Source organism: Dromaius novaehollandiae, chromosome 1, assembly GCF_036370855.1.
Source record: "Dromaius novaehollandiae isolate bDroNov1 chromosome 1, bDroNov1.hap1, whole genome shotgun sequence".
Taxonomy (NCBI): Eukaryota; Metazoa; Chordata; class Aves; order Casuariiformes; family Dromaiidae; genus Dromaius; species Dromaius novaehollandiae.
The window spans coordinates 92,633,345-92,651,310 of NC_088098.1; the positions used below are offsets into that span (position 1 = coordinate 92,633,345).

At 48.6% G+C, this 17,966-nt stretch overlaps 1 protein-coding gene across 3 annotated transcripts in view; it reads left to right on the forward strand.

Moving 5' to 3' along the window:
• Positions 1 to 13,592, forward strand: part of LSAMP (limbic system associated membrane protein) — a 1,021,997-nt gene extending 1,008,405 nt beyond the window's left edge. For all 3 annotated transcript variants that reach the window (XM_064520180.1, XM_064520196.1, XM_026093987.2), the window contains one exon: positions 5,948 to 13,592. In XM_064520180.1, the coding sequence (XP_064376250.1) occupies positions 5,948 to 6,045 (98 nt within the window). In that variant the 3' untranslated portion in view covers positions 6,046 to 13,592. The remainder of the gene's footprint in view (positions 1 to 5,947) is intronic.
• Positions 13,593 to 17,966: the final 4,374 nt, after the last annotated feature.

Consider the following 17,966-nt stretch of genomic DNA (forward strand, 5'->3'; position numbering starts at 1 on the left):
CCAAGCTTTCTGCTAATATGAAGGGCCTAAAATCACAGTGGAGCATAACACCCAAATTTAACATGTGGCCGTAATATCACTGTTGGCAGCTGACTGTCACTGTGCTCCTTAAAAGCTGAGGGAGTTTGTGGATACAGAAGTGTTCAGGGAGCCTAGAAGTGACTGGACAAGTTCAGGGAAGAAAAATTGAATCTGTCGAATACTATTAAGAGCAACTACAACTGGTTCAGGACAACTCCAAGCCAGCAGAGGCTCAGAGAGTATTGCAGGTCAATGCCACGACAGGCTGGCCCTGTGCTTGCACCCTCTACCCTCACTAGGAACCTGCTGGGGCTGGTACTGTATAGTAGACAAGACTTCTGGTCTGATCCAGTAGATTTGTTTTCCTGTGGTGTGCTCCTCCCTGAGGCAGGCTGGTTTTAAGGAACAGAGCAACTTTCAGCTTTACTATCTTGCTGGATTTTTTTGCTGTGAAAGGAGCACCCTGCTTCCCACCCACCCCCACCCCCACCATCTCAGCCAATTCCCACCACCCTTCCTCCCCTGTCATTTCCTACACCATTCACAGGAGCAGGAGCAGTTCATGAGCCATCACCAAAAAAAGGGGGGGGGGGAAATGACATATAAGGCAGATGATAGTTTTGTATAGCTTTATAGCTTTTGCTGGAAGACCAAATCCCTGTGCCATTGCAAGGCTCTGGGCTAAAGTACCAGAGCAGAAAAATGTTCTGAGGGAGCATCACCAGCTTTCTTTCTTTACAATTAAAAAAAGTACAAACCCTTGTTCCTCCTGAAACCTTGTTCTCAGAAACAGCAGAACTATTTTGGCTGTTGTTTTTCCACTTAAAATCAGCCCAAGGCAAACACCCAGCATGTGAACATTCCACCTGCCCTATTAATGCTTGTAAAGTGATAAGCAAACAGGGCTTTATAATGGGAAAGGTCAGGCAACCTTAATAATAAATGGTGCCACCGGCCCTGCTTATAAGGCTGATAAAGCTCTCATAGCACAGCCTAAGCAGCACACTTGACACAAGAGCATACAGCCACTCTTCAGTTTTCAGCTGAGTGGAAGGGTTTGTGTGCAGAAGGGTGAGGCACCAGGTGAAATCACTGAAGTTCAGTGTGGCCTCGCCTGCCCTTCCACACCTCTGCCTCAGAGACTAGAAACATTCTCCCACAAATGTTGGGAGAAGCCTCCTGGAGCAGCTCTGTGTGAGGCTGGTGCCATTGCATGCATGTGGGCAGGAGAAGTGTGGCCACCATGGCACGGCTCTGTCTTTGCTGTGGTTAAATTTGAGGTAGGACATAGATAGCTGTAGGAAGAGGGATTGGGTTAGGGGTCCTCATGTGTTCCTTTCAATGCTAGTCTACTGCTCTGTAAAACTTAGCCAAGGCTACCTCATGCTCTGACACTGATGCAGATCACTCAGGCCGAATGTGCAGCATGGATGTATGCTCAGAAACATGAGGTGCAGTGCCCCATGAGGCCATTGTAGTGCATTTAGTCAATGTGGCAGTGGTCCACCTGTATCTGCACCAGATATCTAACTATTTGGGTTGACGAAGAGAAAGGCAGTCATTTTGCCTTTACTGATTTTCAGTTTGTTCCTTCCTGATTTGATTAATGTGATCGGAGTCGTTCAGGCGTTTGGGGCGTGGGGTTCCTTAGGGGTTTATTTATGAAATGCTGCCAACTATTCCTATTAACTCATCATCAGAAACCCAATTTCCTTCCCTGGCTACAGGGAAGGAAAACCCCCTTCAAAGTTATTGCATGGTCATGAACTCGCCAGCACTGCCAAATTGCAGGGGAATGATTAGCCCAGGAGATTAGTTTGCAGAGCAAACTCCCACAGCACAGGCTCAAGGTTATCAAGCTGGGAGACTGCAGAGGAAAATAACAATTGTTTGCCAACCCCCTCTTGTGCCCTTTAAAAGAGACATTTCTTTGCTTTTTGGCACAAAGGAGTGCAGACTTTGCTCGTCGTAGAGGTAGCTGAGCTCTGACCCGGAGGCCAAACACAGTGGCCTGAGTCCAGGTGTGAGTGCACCCCTGGATGATTCAGGCAGGCTGTATACAGGTTTGTTTGCTCCTAGAGATTCTCGATCAAATGTATCGCCCCCGTACAGGTGGCAGCAACCCACCAAAATTGAGCAGAAGCATGCATTTGTGCGTGTTTGCAGAAACAGTATCCGCTTTACAGCAGCGCTTGTTTCCAGACGTCTCTCCCTGCCCCTTCCGACAGCCCCACGCACACGGGGCGGCGGCCCAGAGCCCGGCCTGCCGTGGGGCTACTGCTGCCGTGGGGCTGCTGCCGTGGGGCTGCTGCTGCGCGGGCGGCCGCCAGGCGACGCCAGAGACCGCGGGATGCGCGGGTGTGTGCGCGTGCGCGCGTATGCGTGTGCATGCATTTATGTTTGAGTGCCTATGTGTGGGGGGCTGTTTGTGTATGTGTGTGCACTTGTGTATGTGTCGGCGTGAACAGGATGTACATGTGTGTGTTTTCAGGGTGGAGGAGTGTGTGCGTGTGTTTGGGCAGGGGATATGCATTTGCATCTGTCTGCGGTGGGGGTAGCAGGAGTGTGCATTTGTGTGCATGGGGGGGTGCACATGTGGGGGGGGTGTTTGCATGCATGTGTGCATGCATGTAGGGGATGTGTGTTGAGGATGGATGTGTGGGTGGGTCTGTGCGTGGTGTGTGTGTACATGCATGTGGGTGTGGTGGGGTATAAGCACACATGCATGGGGTGGGTGCATGCATGTGCAGGGGGTGTGTCTCTCTGCATGTCTGCATGTATGTGCGTGAGCACGTGTGGGTGGGTTAAGGTGTGTGCGCGTGTGGGTGGGTGCACAGGGCTGTGTATGGGGGTGCATGCATGGGTGTCATGTGTGTGGTTGTATGCACACGTGTTTGGTGTGTGTGATAAACGTGCTGCTGCAGGTGGGTTGTTGTAGCCCAGCGTGGACATTCACCCACATGTGTGCCTCAGCACCCACCCATCAGCAGCACGTGCATGCGCGCGCGCGTGCACACACACACACACACACACACACACCCCATGGCAAGAATGAGGTGTAGCTATGCACAAGGACTAAATGTGAGAGCCAGAGTAAATTGAAAATGGATACTATTTCCTGCTCAAAATGTCACTCAGAGCATGAATTTTATTCTCTTCTAACATTTTTACTCACTTTTTCTTTTGAGTTTTGAGTAATTGGTTCCCCAAAGCTTAAATTTTCAAGGTTTTCAAGATTTGTTTTTGTTTATGTCTTAACCTCCCCACATCTTTAAAATACATCTTAGAGTACGTTTCTCTATCTCTCCTGTAACACGCAGAGATCATACAGCTTCCAGGGTTATGTGCAGGTGCTGCAGTAAGTTTGACCCACGCTGGGTCTCAGCTTAGCATGCTGTCTGGCTCCCTCACAACCACACACAGGCCCACCGGTACAAACAATTGTTTGGTATTAGTATATGTTGTTGTGGTGCAGATGATCGCAACTGTGGGTGGAGGAGCTTGTGCAACCAGCCCCATCACCTGGTTGCCACCTGCAGGGAGCTTAGCAGAGGGAACATACAACTCACCTTATTTTTCAGCTGTGGAGGTGGGAGTCCTGGCTTTCCAGATATCCACAGGCTTCATCATGCAAGCTCACAGATTAAACTGACCATGAACAGACACTGGGGTGGCCCTCTCCTTCAGCGCCATGCCATGCCATGCTACCCTATCTCTCATACACAGCCCAGAACTATGTGCTTACATGTATTAAGGCAGTAGTACCCAAACAAGGTCAAGTACACATATACCTCTGCAGTGCTAGGTGAGTATTAGTGCCTCCAAATATGCATCCCTTAGTTCAGATCACATGTGTGCCCCATGTGCATCAAGGAGGGGGTTCATGGCCACGAGACCCCTTGCACCTTCATTAATACAGTCCTGGGCAGGTGCAGCTGTGTAGCTCTCCCAGCTGCATCCGTGTATGTCTCAGACAAATAGTATTTTAGCCAAATAGTAAAACTCTGATGCCTGAAAACTTTTAGTGGGCAATACACCCTGGTGGGTTCCTGATGATTTCCTGGGCCAGGGAGACCTCTTGGGGATCTCCCAACTGCTGACTTGGGATGCAAATGGTCGCAAAGAGCATCCCCCCCCCCCCCCAATTAATTAACCATGACAGATGCTCTCTCTGAGAAATAGGTTCAGATAGGTGCCTTTGCTGAACTTGAGTGTGCCTGAATTCAGAGGGGAAAAAAAGTTCCTGTCACCCAAAACAAGAAGCAAAACACAATCTTGTATGATTTGTGTGGCAAGCCGCAAAAAAGCGAGCAAGGAATAACTAAAATAAAGAAGCCAAAGATAGAATATAATTTGTCCAAACAATTCAGCACATACTTCTGTAATAAGGAAAGAATCAAACTACAGATGCAGCAAGTAAAGGGCTACATTAGGAAGAAGTCACACAAATGAAAGTGCTACAGAATTTCAGGGACTCCAGGGACATCTTTCTTGGATTTGCTTCCTTTTAGCCACCAGCTAGAATTTAATAGCGACGGTGTTGCTGAATAAGTCTGTGTAGCCGGTGCTCCACCCAGCAGAGAACAGCTCTTTGTCTGTTAAAGTCTGTAGGCTGAGAGAGAGAGCAATTGCACTTGGGTCCCACTGGGCTGTCCTGAAAAGGGTTGTTTTTTCCTCCCCTCCGTTAGAAATAGCTCCATCTGTCTAATAAGCGTGTCTTCTTCCACAGCAGAAACAGTCCCAATATATATAGTTACACCCATCTCCACACTTCAGCATCTTCCCACACCCCTTCTGTGTAAAACACTGCATATACATATGTATACATACATATATAAATATATACTATAAATATATATATGATGAGCATCCATTTATGAAACCACAGCCATGTACACCTCCCTGCCCCATTAAGAAAAGGCTGCCAATGGTTGGTATTGCAGGATGAATTTAAAACAGCATCCCTGCCTTAAAAGCTTCCAGAAAAGGAAAAGCCATAAATGAGAGGATGAATGAGAAGATGTCAGGAGTGTTAGCCCTTAATATTCCTGGAGCGAGTCTGCATTATTTGTTGCTGCGGCAGAGTGCTCCCTCCCCGCCCCCTCTGACAGCCCCATGTGCATACGCGCGCACACGCGCCCAGGTTCATTTCCCACCCTCATGAAAAAGCAACGCCTCCCTGGCACACCCTGCATGCCTGCTCTGGAGGTGTCATGCCACAGGGCCGTAAACGTTACAGTGAAATCACCCTCCATCCCAATTAAGAAATAAATAATTACAGCGCACCCCTGGGAGGGGAGGCATCCACTGATTGGGTCCATGTTTTATTGATTGGACCACTGTGATGAATCAGCCCCCGAGGAGCCGGTGTCTGGCTGCAAACAGACACTCGTCAATGCGCAGAATTATAACGAGCCCTGGCATTCAAGGGCCACGCCAAGGAGGAGGCAGAGCAGGGAGGTGCCGGGCTGGAAGCAGCAGGAGCGCAACAGTGTGGAGGTGTTGGTGAGCTGCTGTGCAAGGCGGCGAGTGTCTTCCAGTCGGAAATGCTGCAAGAGGCAGAATGGACCCTGTGGCCGTGGGTGGGTGTTCCCCCTTACTCCAAGCCCAGTTTCTCCAGACTAGATGTTGCTTTGGGAAAGTTGCCCGAGGTTGGAGCTTTGCACAGGAGGGGAGGCTGGTGGGGAGCTGGTTGGCTGGCTGGCTGGGGAGAAGCTCTGGGGAGCTTCCAGTCGTGCCAGACCAAGCTTCACCCAAACCCTCACCCATGGTGCCCTTCCCACTCTGCAGCCCCAGCCCCTTCCTGCAGGAATAACCCAGAGCCAGCCTTGCCTTTTAAGCATACAGCCGTGTTCCCGTATAACCCTGCTCTCTCCACCCGACATGTAATCTTGTGCTCTTTTCTCTTCCTTCTCGCACCCTGCAGGACCCGGCACAGGGAGAGTAGACAGCGGCTCCATGAGTTTGGCCGTCCCACTGTGGCTGCTGGTAGCATCCCTGCTCTGCCTACTCAGCAAATGTTAATACAAATCTGAATTTAAAATAATAATAATAATTAAAAAAAACAACACGACAACAACAACGACAACACACAAAACAAAACGCGTTTTACAGGAGACAGAGCAAAGAGAAGGGAGAGAGAGAAAGAAGGAGAGAGAGAGAGAGAGAGAGAGAGAGGACTGTTTCTTTCACAACTTTTGTGTGTTCAGGAGCGAAGAGGGGGGAGAGGAAAAAAATCACAGCAAAGACGACTCAGCAACATTATTCTGAATTCTGACAAGCCGGCTGTCAAGTCACCGACCATCTAGGAGGCAACACAAAGCAAGGGAGAGAACAGGGCACCAGCAAGGATTGTGTCGCCGGAGGACGCTGCAGTGTAAACAGACCAGCAAAACCCACAAAGCCAGTCAAACAGAAGATCCCCTTTCTTTTCTCTCCTCCTTCCTCTTTTCCGTACTCCCTTGCCTTTCTTCCTTCATCCTATTTCTTTCTTTTGCTGAAAGCAGTCTTTGCTTCGGTGACTGTAGCACTTAACTTTTTGGATGCCCTTGGTCATTTTTGCGAGCTGATGCTCAGCCAGTTCATACTTTTGCAAAAACAAAACAAACAAACCAAAAAAAAAAACCAACAAAACTTAAAAAAAGCAAACAAACCCAGAGCAAGTCATCTGAAGCTCGCTACACACTGGTGTCCTGTGAAGAACCCCTTCCTCTCTTCAGTTCATCCTGTGCACCAGGCCCTTGCTAAAATCCTTCTTTCCTGTACCCTCCTCCATGCAGTATCATGCTCTGTGGCCTGAACTAAAGCTATATCAACTATACTAAAAGCATGTTTTTATTTTCTTTTTTAATTCTCTTCCTCTCCCCCTCAATCTGACCAAGTGTCTTTCTCTTTCTCCAGTGTATGTCTGTGTGTGTGTGTGTGTGTGTGTGTGTGCATGTGCGCATGTGCATATGTGTGGCTCTCTCTCTCTGTCCTCTCTCTCTTTTTCTCTTTCTCTCTCTCCCTCACTCTTACTCTTGCTCTCTCTAAGCATGCAAAAGGAACAGTCCATGTGTACATATGCTCATCCTGCTGTAGATAATGTCCTGCCTTTTAAGTGTCAGACACAATGCTGAGAGATCACTCGGGCAGAGAAGAGGGGTGAGGAGAGCGGGGCAGTTGCAACACAGGTTCCCACGGCGTACCCTCTCCAGCCTCCTTGCTGGCTTTTTGAATCCTGGCCCTCTTGCTCACAAGAGTCAGTCCGCATCCTTTTTTTAACCTTTTTTTCTGTCCCACCAGCACCTGCCTGGCACTCAGCCTTCAAGTATCAGTGTAGCAGCTCCTGCTAGGTACAAGTGCTTGCACAAGTATATGTGGGTGTGTGCATGTGTGCATTTGTCCAGACAAGGAAAAGAAAGCAAGACTGACCTGCAGGACCGTGGTGTGCGGAGTGCAAGTGCCCACTCCTCCTGGGAAGGGGAGGCTAGGCAGGTGGGATGTGACTGATGAGAGCTTGGACATCTCTGAACAACCATTCCTGTAGGTACAGTGTGCGGAGGAACAATGCCTCAGTGCGAAAACCACAGTGTGGTCATTCCCAACCATTTGGTATTGATACAGAAATACAGCCAATACCCTTTTCTGTTGTTCTTCTGTCCTCCCTGTTACAAAAGGAAAAGTAGTCTATGTAAAGGTGAGAGAGCGTGTGCGTGTGTGCGTGCGTGCGTGCGTGCGTGTGTGTGTGTGTGTGTGTGCTCACTGCTGCTGCTACAAAGCTCACTTTGCAAATTACACATTTTTAAACAAATTGGGTCAGAAATTGTCCAGGACCTGTGCATGTAAGAATAAAAACAAATATCAGGTCCAAAATCCTGGGCTTGTGAAGAAGGAGCTTAAAGTGGTGCAGTGAAGAAGTAGTCAATGCAATTCCCCTTGCTCTTTTCTGGTCCTGTCCACAGAGCTCTGGTCTTGATGGAGAGGGTTGTTGCCTGCCATCGCCCTCCCCATGGCAGAGCTGTGTGTGGAGGTAACAGCCAGAGACACTCCGGCGACTGCTGAGGGACAGAGCAGTCTGAGAGCAGACCACCAGAAACAGAGTTAAGAAAAATGCTGGCTGGTGGCTGGAAATTGCCATGCCAATGACAAGTTTCCTGTGGGAGAGGGAGGGATCGGTGGGGGAGGGCACAGCCAATAGTCACACTAGTACACTGGTGTGGGAAGGGCAGCAAGGCAAAGACTGCCATGCTTCCTGCCTAGAGTCACAAGCCCAAGCATCCACAGCAGCAAAGCTGATAAAATCTGCGTTTTATCAAGTAGGCAATCTTTTTTTTTGATGGAGGCAAGCAGGAACTGGGGTTAGCCCACACAAGTCTGACACACAACTGACAGCCCCACAACACTACAGTGCCCTACATGTTTGGCACCACCAAGTGTTTAAGCACCACCAAGTTTTTGAGCACCAGCATGCTTGCTTCTCTGGCTTTGCCCTATGAATCAGTACAGTGGCAATGTGCTTGGCAGCCAGGCTCACACTTTCTTGCAGACAGGGTGGAAATAGCTCTGGCCCAGATCGAACCCTGAGAAGTGCGGGGAGGGGCAGTGCGCCAGGTGATCCCTGCCAGGAAGGAGAGTGTGAATTGCACTCTGTGAGCTTGGCCCCATCTTTGCCCAGCTGAGGCACAAGCTCCACAGATGTCCCTGTGCTTGGCAAGGCACCTTGCTCTGCGGTGCTGCCTGCGCCTGCCTCTCCTCTGCTGAGCTCAGCTGTTTTGGGCAGCAGCAGCAGGCAGGCAATTAAGTTGGCAGCCAGAATGAGCAAGGAAACATTAGAGGGAGATAGACATGAGAGGCTGAGGTCTGGGTGATGGCAGGCTTGGCTATAGTTTTCCTGCCATGGATTTGGATGTTGGAGGTTATCCCCTGCCCCAAAATCATACCTAGGAATGTTTGTGCCTTGATGCAAGAGGTGAGAGCTGGGCAACTTGAGAAGGTTTGAAATTCAGCAAAGGGGCCCCAGGATGTGAGGTGGCTCTTCTTGGCCAAGGCAGGCATTGGTGGGACTTGAGACTGCACCTTAGGACACTGGCATGCTAGGGCCCAGGAAAAAAAAAAATACCCTGCATCCTTCACAGTATTCAGGCACCAAAGTCATTATTCCTACCCTTCAGGAGGGCCATGTCATTTGGTGTCTTAGAAATGACTCCAGATCCCCTGCTGCAGGAGGGCTCCTCACCCACTTCGTCTCTCTCTGCACAGCCGTGAGCAGGTACCGTTCCCAGAAGCTGAGGCTGGAAGCTGGCCCTTCCCCAGCAGCCTGACACGAGGGAAAACACAACATCGCTGACATGTCTCATTCTCAGCACTGTATCTGCACCTGGATTTATTGTCGCAAGCTTGTTGCGAGGAAGTGGGCAGCTTGCAGTGACTTGCTATCACAGGGCTGTTCCTGGATTAGGCCCCTGTTTTCTTTAAGCTGGGGCCAATGTCAAGCTGCTTGTTGTTGTCTATCCTGCATGCTGTCCTTCAAATGCGGTTTTGTTACTGTAGGGTTGCTCCTAGGCAGCAGGCTCACATGCATCCAAGCACGACTGGCATGTTGGTCACAAGTGCTGAGCTCCAGACGGCTCCTTGTACTGCATCTTTTCTGGTTTGGGTATTTTGAGGGAATAGCAAAGCACAGAGGCTTTTGGTTTAAAGGAAGAAAATATATTACTAAAAACAGGGCACTCAGTTTTTGAAGCCATCTATCTAGTAGCGAGAGCAAACAGCTACGACCCTGACACTCGGTTCTAGTCTTGCCTGCAGGACCTGGGCAGATCTGTGCCTCAGTCGCATGTCTGTGAAACGGGGTTAAAGACAGCTATTTGTATTTGTGGCTTTTCTCAGACGGGTCTGCAAAGTATGACTGTTATCTGCAGCAGTCCTGGGAGCCCCACTCTTGGAAATGTCTGTTCCTAGCAGGGCTGAGGGAGCTGTGGAGCTTGATTTACTCTCAGAAGCTAATCCCGTGAGCTGCTGTGTGCGTCACAGGATGCTGCGAACATCCCCCTGTTTCTCCTGAACTCAAACAGGATTCACTCAAAGCATCTGTCAAGATGAGAGTTCAAATGACCATGGGAAAAATAGGCAAGGTCAATCATTTCTCTCCATTCTCTTTCTCCCCTGCCACCCTTTGACGGAGATGTTGCAAAGATATTTCTCATGTCTCAGGCCCTTTTCTCTGAAGCTGTTTCTCCTCCTTGCCTCTACTCTGCGTTCATGGTCCTGTCCTCCCCATCCCCTCCAGAAAAGCTGTGCTCCTGCTTCCTGCTGCCTCAGAGCTGGCTGGGGAGTGGGAAAGAGGGGAGTTCAGAATGGGACACCAGTTCCTTCAGCTTGTCGGTGTAATTGTGTTTGATCGATGGAGGTTTAACATGTAGTGTTATAAAAACAAATGAACAAACAAACAAACAAAAAGAGGAAAAAATGTATTTCTTTTACCAGTTTGTAAATATTATGAGTTACATGAGATGTCTGGTAATGTCCAAGCAGAGGAACAAAGACTTAGATTTAATATATGGCCCCATACTTGCTAGCAGATTTCTAACCCTTTTCAGATGAGTGAGAGGAGGAGCGAAGGCAAGCCTTTCTGAAAGGAACAGGACAGTGGGAATGCAGCCACCTTAAGCCACATGAACTCCATGCATGACTGTAGCATGTTGTTTAGAGCGTGTGTCTGGTCAGCTGAAAAATGAAGCTGAGGCTGTCTCTGAACTGCTGGGAAGGCGACGTGAGAATCTCCAGCCAACACCTGTACCTTGGCAGTTATGTTCATTTTCATTTGTTTCCAGTTCCACAGCTTGCGGGTATGTTGCTCAGTGAGGCACCCCTGCTTTCTTCACCAGTGAATTTGTGTCACCCCATGGTAGCACCAACTGCATGTTAATGTGCCATTCATGAAGATTGCATTGGTGACATGCATTGTGTCGAGAGTTAGTCTTTGTCTGCACACCTTTCTCATGCCACTGACTGTTCGCGATTTGGGCAGATTCTCTCATATACTGCTGCCTGCCCCCATTCTGAAGAATATCCAAGCCCCACCAACTCTCCTTAGCTCCAGGTGCACCCAGGTCATGCCCCCCAAGCCACCTGAGGAAACCCCTGTGTGAAAATCCAAACCCACAGCATGGACAATGTTGCCATCAGTAGCCACACAGTCTCTAGGCTGAGCAGAAGCTGCACATCTGGAAGGAAGCTGGGGAGCAACAGCGAGTCCTGACGAATCAAGAGGTTTGGGGGAAGAGGATTTGGAAAGTTGTAGGAGCTACTGTTAGTGTGCTTCTCAGCCCTTCCACCAACTGATGTTTCAGTTTGATCTTTGTGTAATGCTTTACTGCTTTTGCCCTTTCTGATGAGAGAATCCAGGGGCACAGGGAAACTGCTTTTCACCTCCCAAGCCTTCTCACACATCTGCTGCCTCTGCTCTGAGCACACTGACCCACAGCCCAAATCGTCCTGGTATATGGCACAATGTAGCAACCAGCACCAAGGATTGCTAAATGAGACATTCCTGTGGAGGAGACTCTAGGGGTTGGACAGTTCTCTCTCTCTGTCTCTCTCTTCTGATGGTGCGCAATCTTACTGCTTTTCTGACTCAAGGACACAAAAACATCTCGAGTGAGGGATGCCGAGTGTGGACCTTGCCATGAAAGAGCAGAATGTCAGGAAGGGAAGTAATGGAGCAGCTGGGTGATAATATCCAAGATGTGATGCCAGTGGAAAAGTTAAGGGAGGAGCGATGCCCATCATCCATGCGCAGATCTCCCAGGCACGCCAGCAGGGACACCATGGCCTTGTAGTGCTAACCTTAGAGCGACTTCATTTCCAGTGGGCTGCTCAGAAGATATTTTTTTAACTGCATGATTCCTGCTGACTAAGAGCTGTGTCACACCATTAAAGCCTCCTTCTCTTTTCCTCTTTGCAATGTGCTAGAAAGGTGTTCAGGCAGCTCCTACATCCCCCTCCCCCCCCCCCCCCCCCCCAAATTTTGATTGATGATTGGTTCCCGTAAGGCCAATCTGTGGTGTTTGCTTGTTGAGTCACTCACCACAGCAGGAAAGCAGAAGTCATCTCAGTGAGGATATGTTGGTATGGTCCTCCATATCTCTGTGGCTTGGGGAGATCTGTGTGGGTCAAGGAGACCGGGCAGAGCAGGGCTTGGAAAAGAGGAGCAGCTCTCCTAATTAGCCCAGACAGGTGGAAAGCAAAGGGTCCTTAAGTTGTTTCAGGTTCAGGTTAGCTGGTGCCACAGTGACTTGCAAGCCATAAGATGTACCAGGGCAGCAGAGGAGGAAGGGGCAGTGCACATCAGGAGGACATGACTGCAGAGAGGGTGGTAGGGCCATGTGCATAGCCAAGCTCCTGGGGGAGCATGGCTGGGGGAAGGGCCAGAGATCACCTCCACAAAGGCGGCGTCCAGGTGGGACAGGGACCTTCCTTCCCTTCCTGTGCTCATCGCATATCTGCTGCTCGCCTCGCGGTCCCACGGGGCTTACACACCACCCTGCAGTGGGCCTTGGTCAGCAACAGGGTGTGAGACCAGAGAGGCGAGCAGCTGCTCCTGCAGTCGCTCTGGGCCAGGCCCTGGAGCAGGTGTGTGAATGTACCTGCACCTACCATATAGCCCACATATGGAGACAAGGAGCCACGTCACCCGGGGGCATCAGTGAGGACAGCACTTCCCAACTGAGCTGTCTTTCTTCTCTGAAGTTACGATGTTTGCTCCCCATTTCAGTCACGTGTGCACCTGTAACCTCTACCACATACATGCTACAGTCATCCTCTCAACAACTGTACAGGCACTCTCCTCTTCCACATCCGCCATCATACACGCAGCCAGACACACACTCCTCCACTTGCTTCCAGTGATTGCTCCGTCTGTACATACAGCTCCGTGGTGACCTCCTGAAGAAACCAGGAGAAAGTGTGTGCATGTGTGTGTGTGTGGGCGCATGTATGTGCGGGGGCACATGCATGTGCGAGAAAAGGGAGGAAGGGGTAAAGAACGAGAACCTGCCTCTGAGATGCCACCATCACCTCCCCAAATCTTTCTACTTTCCCAGCTGGAGCCAAGTTTTATCCTCTAGACCTTAAGAATGAAGGCCAGTCCCTTCTTCTTGCTACACGGTGGGGTGGTTAGAACTCTCCTCATTAACAGTGTTATATACATATAAATATATATATATATCTATATCTTTATATATATTTTTCCCCAGCACTGTAGACATGAGCTGAACTTCTCTTTAATGAAACGAGAAAACAGCCATTTTATTTTTTGCCATTGATTTGTTTTTGGAACTAGCTCTGTGAAAAATTTTAAAAGCGCAAGTGTGTGTGTAAAAGAACCAAAAAAAAAAAGAAAAAACACCCCAACAAATGAATGAACAAAACCCAATGATGACAAGAAAAAGCTTTTTATTTTTTCTTTTCTCAATGTATTTAACTTCTGTTATCTCGTTTCTGTTTCTTTACATGTATGAATGCTCTGCTCTTCTGTGATCTTAAAAAAAATACAAAAAAATACAAAAACGAAATAAACATGAAAAGGAGGTGATGTTTCTTCATTTCCCCTCCCTTCCTTGAATAACCTGGCTCATCTTCTCTCTGATAGCGTGCAGTAATGACTTCCCTCCCCACACCATGGGAGATGGGTCAGGCTGTCCCTTTCCTGCCCTTCCACTGGCTGGGAGTTGGTGGAGGACACAGGGCAAGTTGTCACCATAACATAGTGGCCACAGGGACTGCAGGCTGCAGAGAGCAGGGGAGGCTGGCAAGTGGGCTGGGACTGGGGGTGCTGGGTCAGACTGAGCCCTGGAGTGCAGCATTTTGGGGGAAATGATGGAAGCAGACTGGCTGAAAGCAGCCATGAATTGGACTTGCCATGCACAAGGAGGGGGCCACAGGGAAAGGCAGCAGGAATGGCTGGGCAAGAAAAATGGAGCAGGTGACAGTGCTGGAGAGCTTGGGTTTTATGATGGGGAGGAAAAGGGAAGACCAAGGAATGGAGAGGGCTTGGGACATGTGGACGGGGGGGGTTTGGAGTAAGGGCAACCGGGGGAGAGGGACAACCACGGGCACAAACCAGATCTGGGAAGAAAACAGTTAGGGGAAACGAAGCAGAAGGGAGGGTGCAGCAGAGCAGCCCGGGTGAGGATACAAGAAAACAAGCACACCGCTGGGCTCTGAGGATGGAAAACTTCCGTATTTCTGGTTCTTCTCTGCCCATCATTGGTGTGGTGATGGGCAAATCACTGACTTCACTGCTTCTGATTCGCCTCCCACATTTCCCTGTACTGCCTATTTACAATTTCCTGGGACAGACTCTAGACCTACACACAAAGCACACGGGTATGCTGCAAGAAGGTTTTTCGGTTTGTTTGTTTCTGCATTATAGAGAACAGAAAAATGAAATACTGATATTCAGTAGTGTATGGGCTTGTTTCTTAAACTGTGTGAAATTAAATAAAGCCTACCACCACAATCTCAGCACAAAAACACGCTAAGCAAAGATACTTCAGTAAGTACTAGACACAAATAGGACTGTGAACATGAAGGTGAATAGCTCTTGCCACACCTTTGTTATTTGAGGTTGAGAAGAAATGATGGATTATGGAGCCTTCTCCAATGCCGTCATTCATTTCCCTGGAGCCGCGAGAGCCGGGGGCTGCAGGGCAGGAGGGGGACACTGGCAGAGCTGGTGTGGGGGATCCCTGGGCTGGGATAACACATGCTATACGGATATGAATGTCAGTATTGAGCTTTATTGGCAGGTCTCTGAGGTGGAAAAAAGCCATGCTTCTGGTGCCATGCCTGGATGTCTCTCATGCTACTACTTCTCCGCTTCCACATGTGTTACAGACACATCCTCCAAAGCGATGCCTTTTCACCTCCACCACTTTAAGGCTGAGAATAAGCAGAAGACGAGCAAAACCCTGGCAAGCGCAATCTTTGTTTTCGTTAACATTTTAAATGGTTATTTTTAGTGGTACATTTAACTAACACTAATTTATCCATGGGAAGAGAATTTGGCTGTTAATACTGGCATCTGTTTAACAAACTGAAGCTTTGCATTCGGTGAGGCATGAGCATAACACCAATAGTATTACTTGCTAACAGCAGACTCATTAGCATTAATTGCTGCATTTACTACCACAAAGAGCTTCCTGTATCTATAACAGCACTTAATAGATGTACCCCATTCTCATTGAAAAAGGTACATAGGAAATTATTGCCAGTGATGCAGACATACCAGAAAATGAGGATCTAAATTATTGGTACTTACCATAATTCAAAACTTCCGAAGAAGTAAGGGAAGTGACGAGATATCCTAGGGACTGCATTCTTCATCTTTCCTCACTGGAGAAGTATGTTTAAACATGGCTAAATTGCAACTGGAAATGAGTTTAGGGGTTATGGTGATCAAAAACCACAAGAAAATGTGTGTCCATAAAAATATCTTGCAATTCAGCCAAGACTGGGACTTGCTGTCCAAGAGGGCCCTTGTCAGAATGGGCGAACAGTCAGACAAGAGGGTGATGCACTGGCTGAGCCACATGGGGGGAGACAAACTGCAATGGATAAAACACCTGATCGGATTTGCCACAACTGTGCCCTGGTTGGCAATATAATGACTGAGGACATATCACTTGTGCCCACCAGCTACTGGAATCCCAAGGCAGTGTGTGTTTTAGAGACACCATATTTGATACCTGTGACACAAAATATTTAGAGATTATTTTCCTGTGGAATTTTTTTGTCTCCGACTTTTTGTCTCAGTTTAGCCTTTAAAAACATTCTGAAAACACTATTTTGTTTTGTTTTGTTTTTTTTCCTTCCCCTTGGAATGGCAGTTTGGTTAACTGGCTCGCTGTGCCTTCAGCATTCTTTGGAAAGCCCACAGTGACCCAAAATTTTTCACTGGAGGCTGAGCTATGCACCCCCAAATGTGGCAAATGTGTTTGAATCCTGATTTATAACCCCTAGCCTGCTGGTTATAAATCAGGATGCAAACTTCGCAGTTTATCACAAAATCCAGACCAAGGCATCCCAGAGACATGGGGGAATTTTTGAGTGAATACGACATGAAATACCACTCAAAACCAGGAATTTCAACAACTTACTTTCAGAGCAAGATCTGTACCTAACACCTTGTTACTGGTCTCCTGCCTGTGTAACTATCTGTGTCCAAACATGCCGGATGTGGTGTCTGTAGAAACTTGGGCACACGCTGGAGACTATGAGCTTTTCACGACACTTTGTGGTGATTAATACATTCAGAGATATGGTTCATAGAATATTTACGACTCTCTCTTCAAAAGTGCTGCCTCGCCCAGTTAAGCTTGAGAATGTTGTAATGATCAGGAAGTTACAAGAATGACTATTTGGACCGTTTTTCATCGCAAGGAAGATGCTAATTGAAGTGCACAATCAAGCTGTTGTATGTTCCAATAACCTTGGTGATAAATCTGGTTTTAGGCCTTTTAAAATACCGCAACCAAAATGCAAAACACTGAGCAGGAATAATGCTATGCTGCCAGATCAGAGCTGTTCCAAAACTACCAGGGGGCTGGACAACAGCAAGGGACCCTTTTGGCATGGTTCAAAAAATCACATCTCTACGTTGATCTGCGGCTGACCCTTCCCTGAGTGTTTTTTTTTTTTTTTTTTTTTTTTTTCCAGCTCTGTGCCTGGAACTTGAGGGTAGCAGCCTCCTGACTTCTGCAGCAGTCAGGGAGACAGGCTGTAGTACTGGTAATAGGAAGGTTAGTGCAGGTGATTGGTAAAAGTGGACAGTCCCACCTTCCTCCATCAGCTGAGAATGTAGAACTGTGTTTTCCCTCTCCTGAAGCAGTGTCCAAGATGCAGTTTCTTTACCTTGCAACCCATTTTCCACCCCAGTCCTCCCAGCTAGAGAAAGCAGTCCAGGCCCTTAGAGCCTTGGGAGTCTTCCCAGACAGCGGTGAAAGGGGGACTGCACGAGGCACTTGACGTGAGTGCAGGACCCCAGCAGAGATTCAAACCCTCTCACTGAACTTAGCTTTCCGTCCCGGTCCTGTATGCAGACCCATGTGATTACATGTAGCTGTAATAGTCTTGCAGGCTTGTTTCTTGTAGATATCCAAACTGACATTATTTTTTTGCCTGGTTGTTCTGTTGGATTCCCCTCTCACCAGTGAAGCTATGATGTACTTTGTTTATCATCAGCATTTTCATGGGGAATAAAGGCTTTGATCATCAGGGACTGCAGGCAAGTGGCAGAGTCAGGACCAAGGGATGCACGCAGTTATGAAGGAAGCTATTTTGCTTTCGAGCTGAAGGATTTGTGAATAGAGAAAGCAATGATCTTGCACCAAAAGGTCTGCAGGGGTATTCCTTCCAACACGGCCCTCACAGTTCTGTTGGGTAAGTGAACAAGTGGCAAGTGAGCAAGCTGAAACAGACATCAGCAGCGAGTCTGATTCCAACTGGGCTTCCCTCATCGCCTCCCACCCAGCCATATGTCATCTCCAAACCCTCAATCTCGCAATGTTGTGCAGGGGCAGAGCAAGCACCAGGGATCCTGCCAGAGAAGCAGTAGGTCTTCCTCAGGCCTGATGGCAGGAGCCCTTCCTCCACCTGGCTATCTGGCAGCCAACATCCTTCCATTGTCATCCAGCAGGCAGCACATGAAGAGGTCCTAGCAGTGCCTGAGCTTGCAGAGAGTGGTAGGATGAGCTATATAGGGAGGCAGCTGGCTCTCTGGACACAAGGGTGGCAAAACCACCATTATCTGGTGGAGCTCTGCCTTGGGGACATACTGCCCACTTGGCACGGCTTCAGTCAGCACAAGTCATGGAAAACACAGGCACTGTGCATACAGCCAGGGCCCCCATCAGCTGAGGGAGAGCTGGAGGTGCATTCTCTCTGTGATGCAGTTAGGGGCG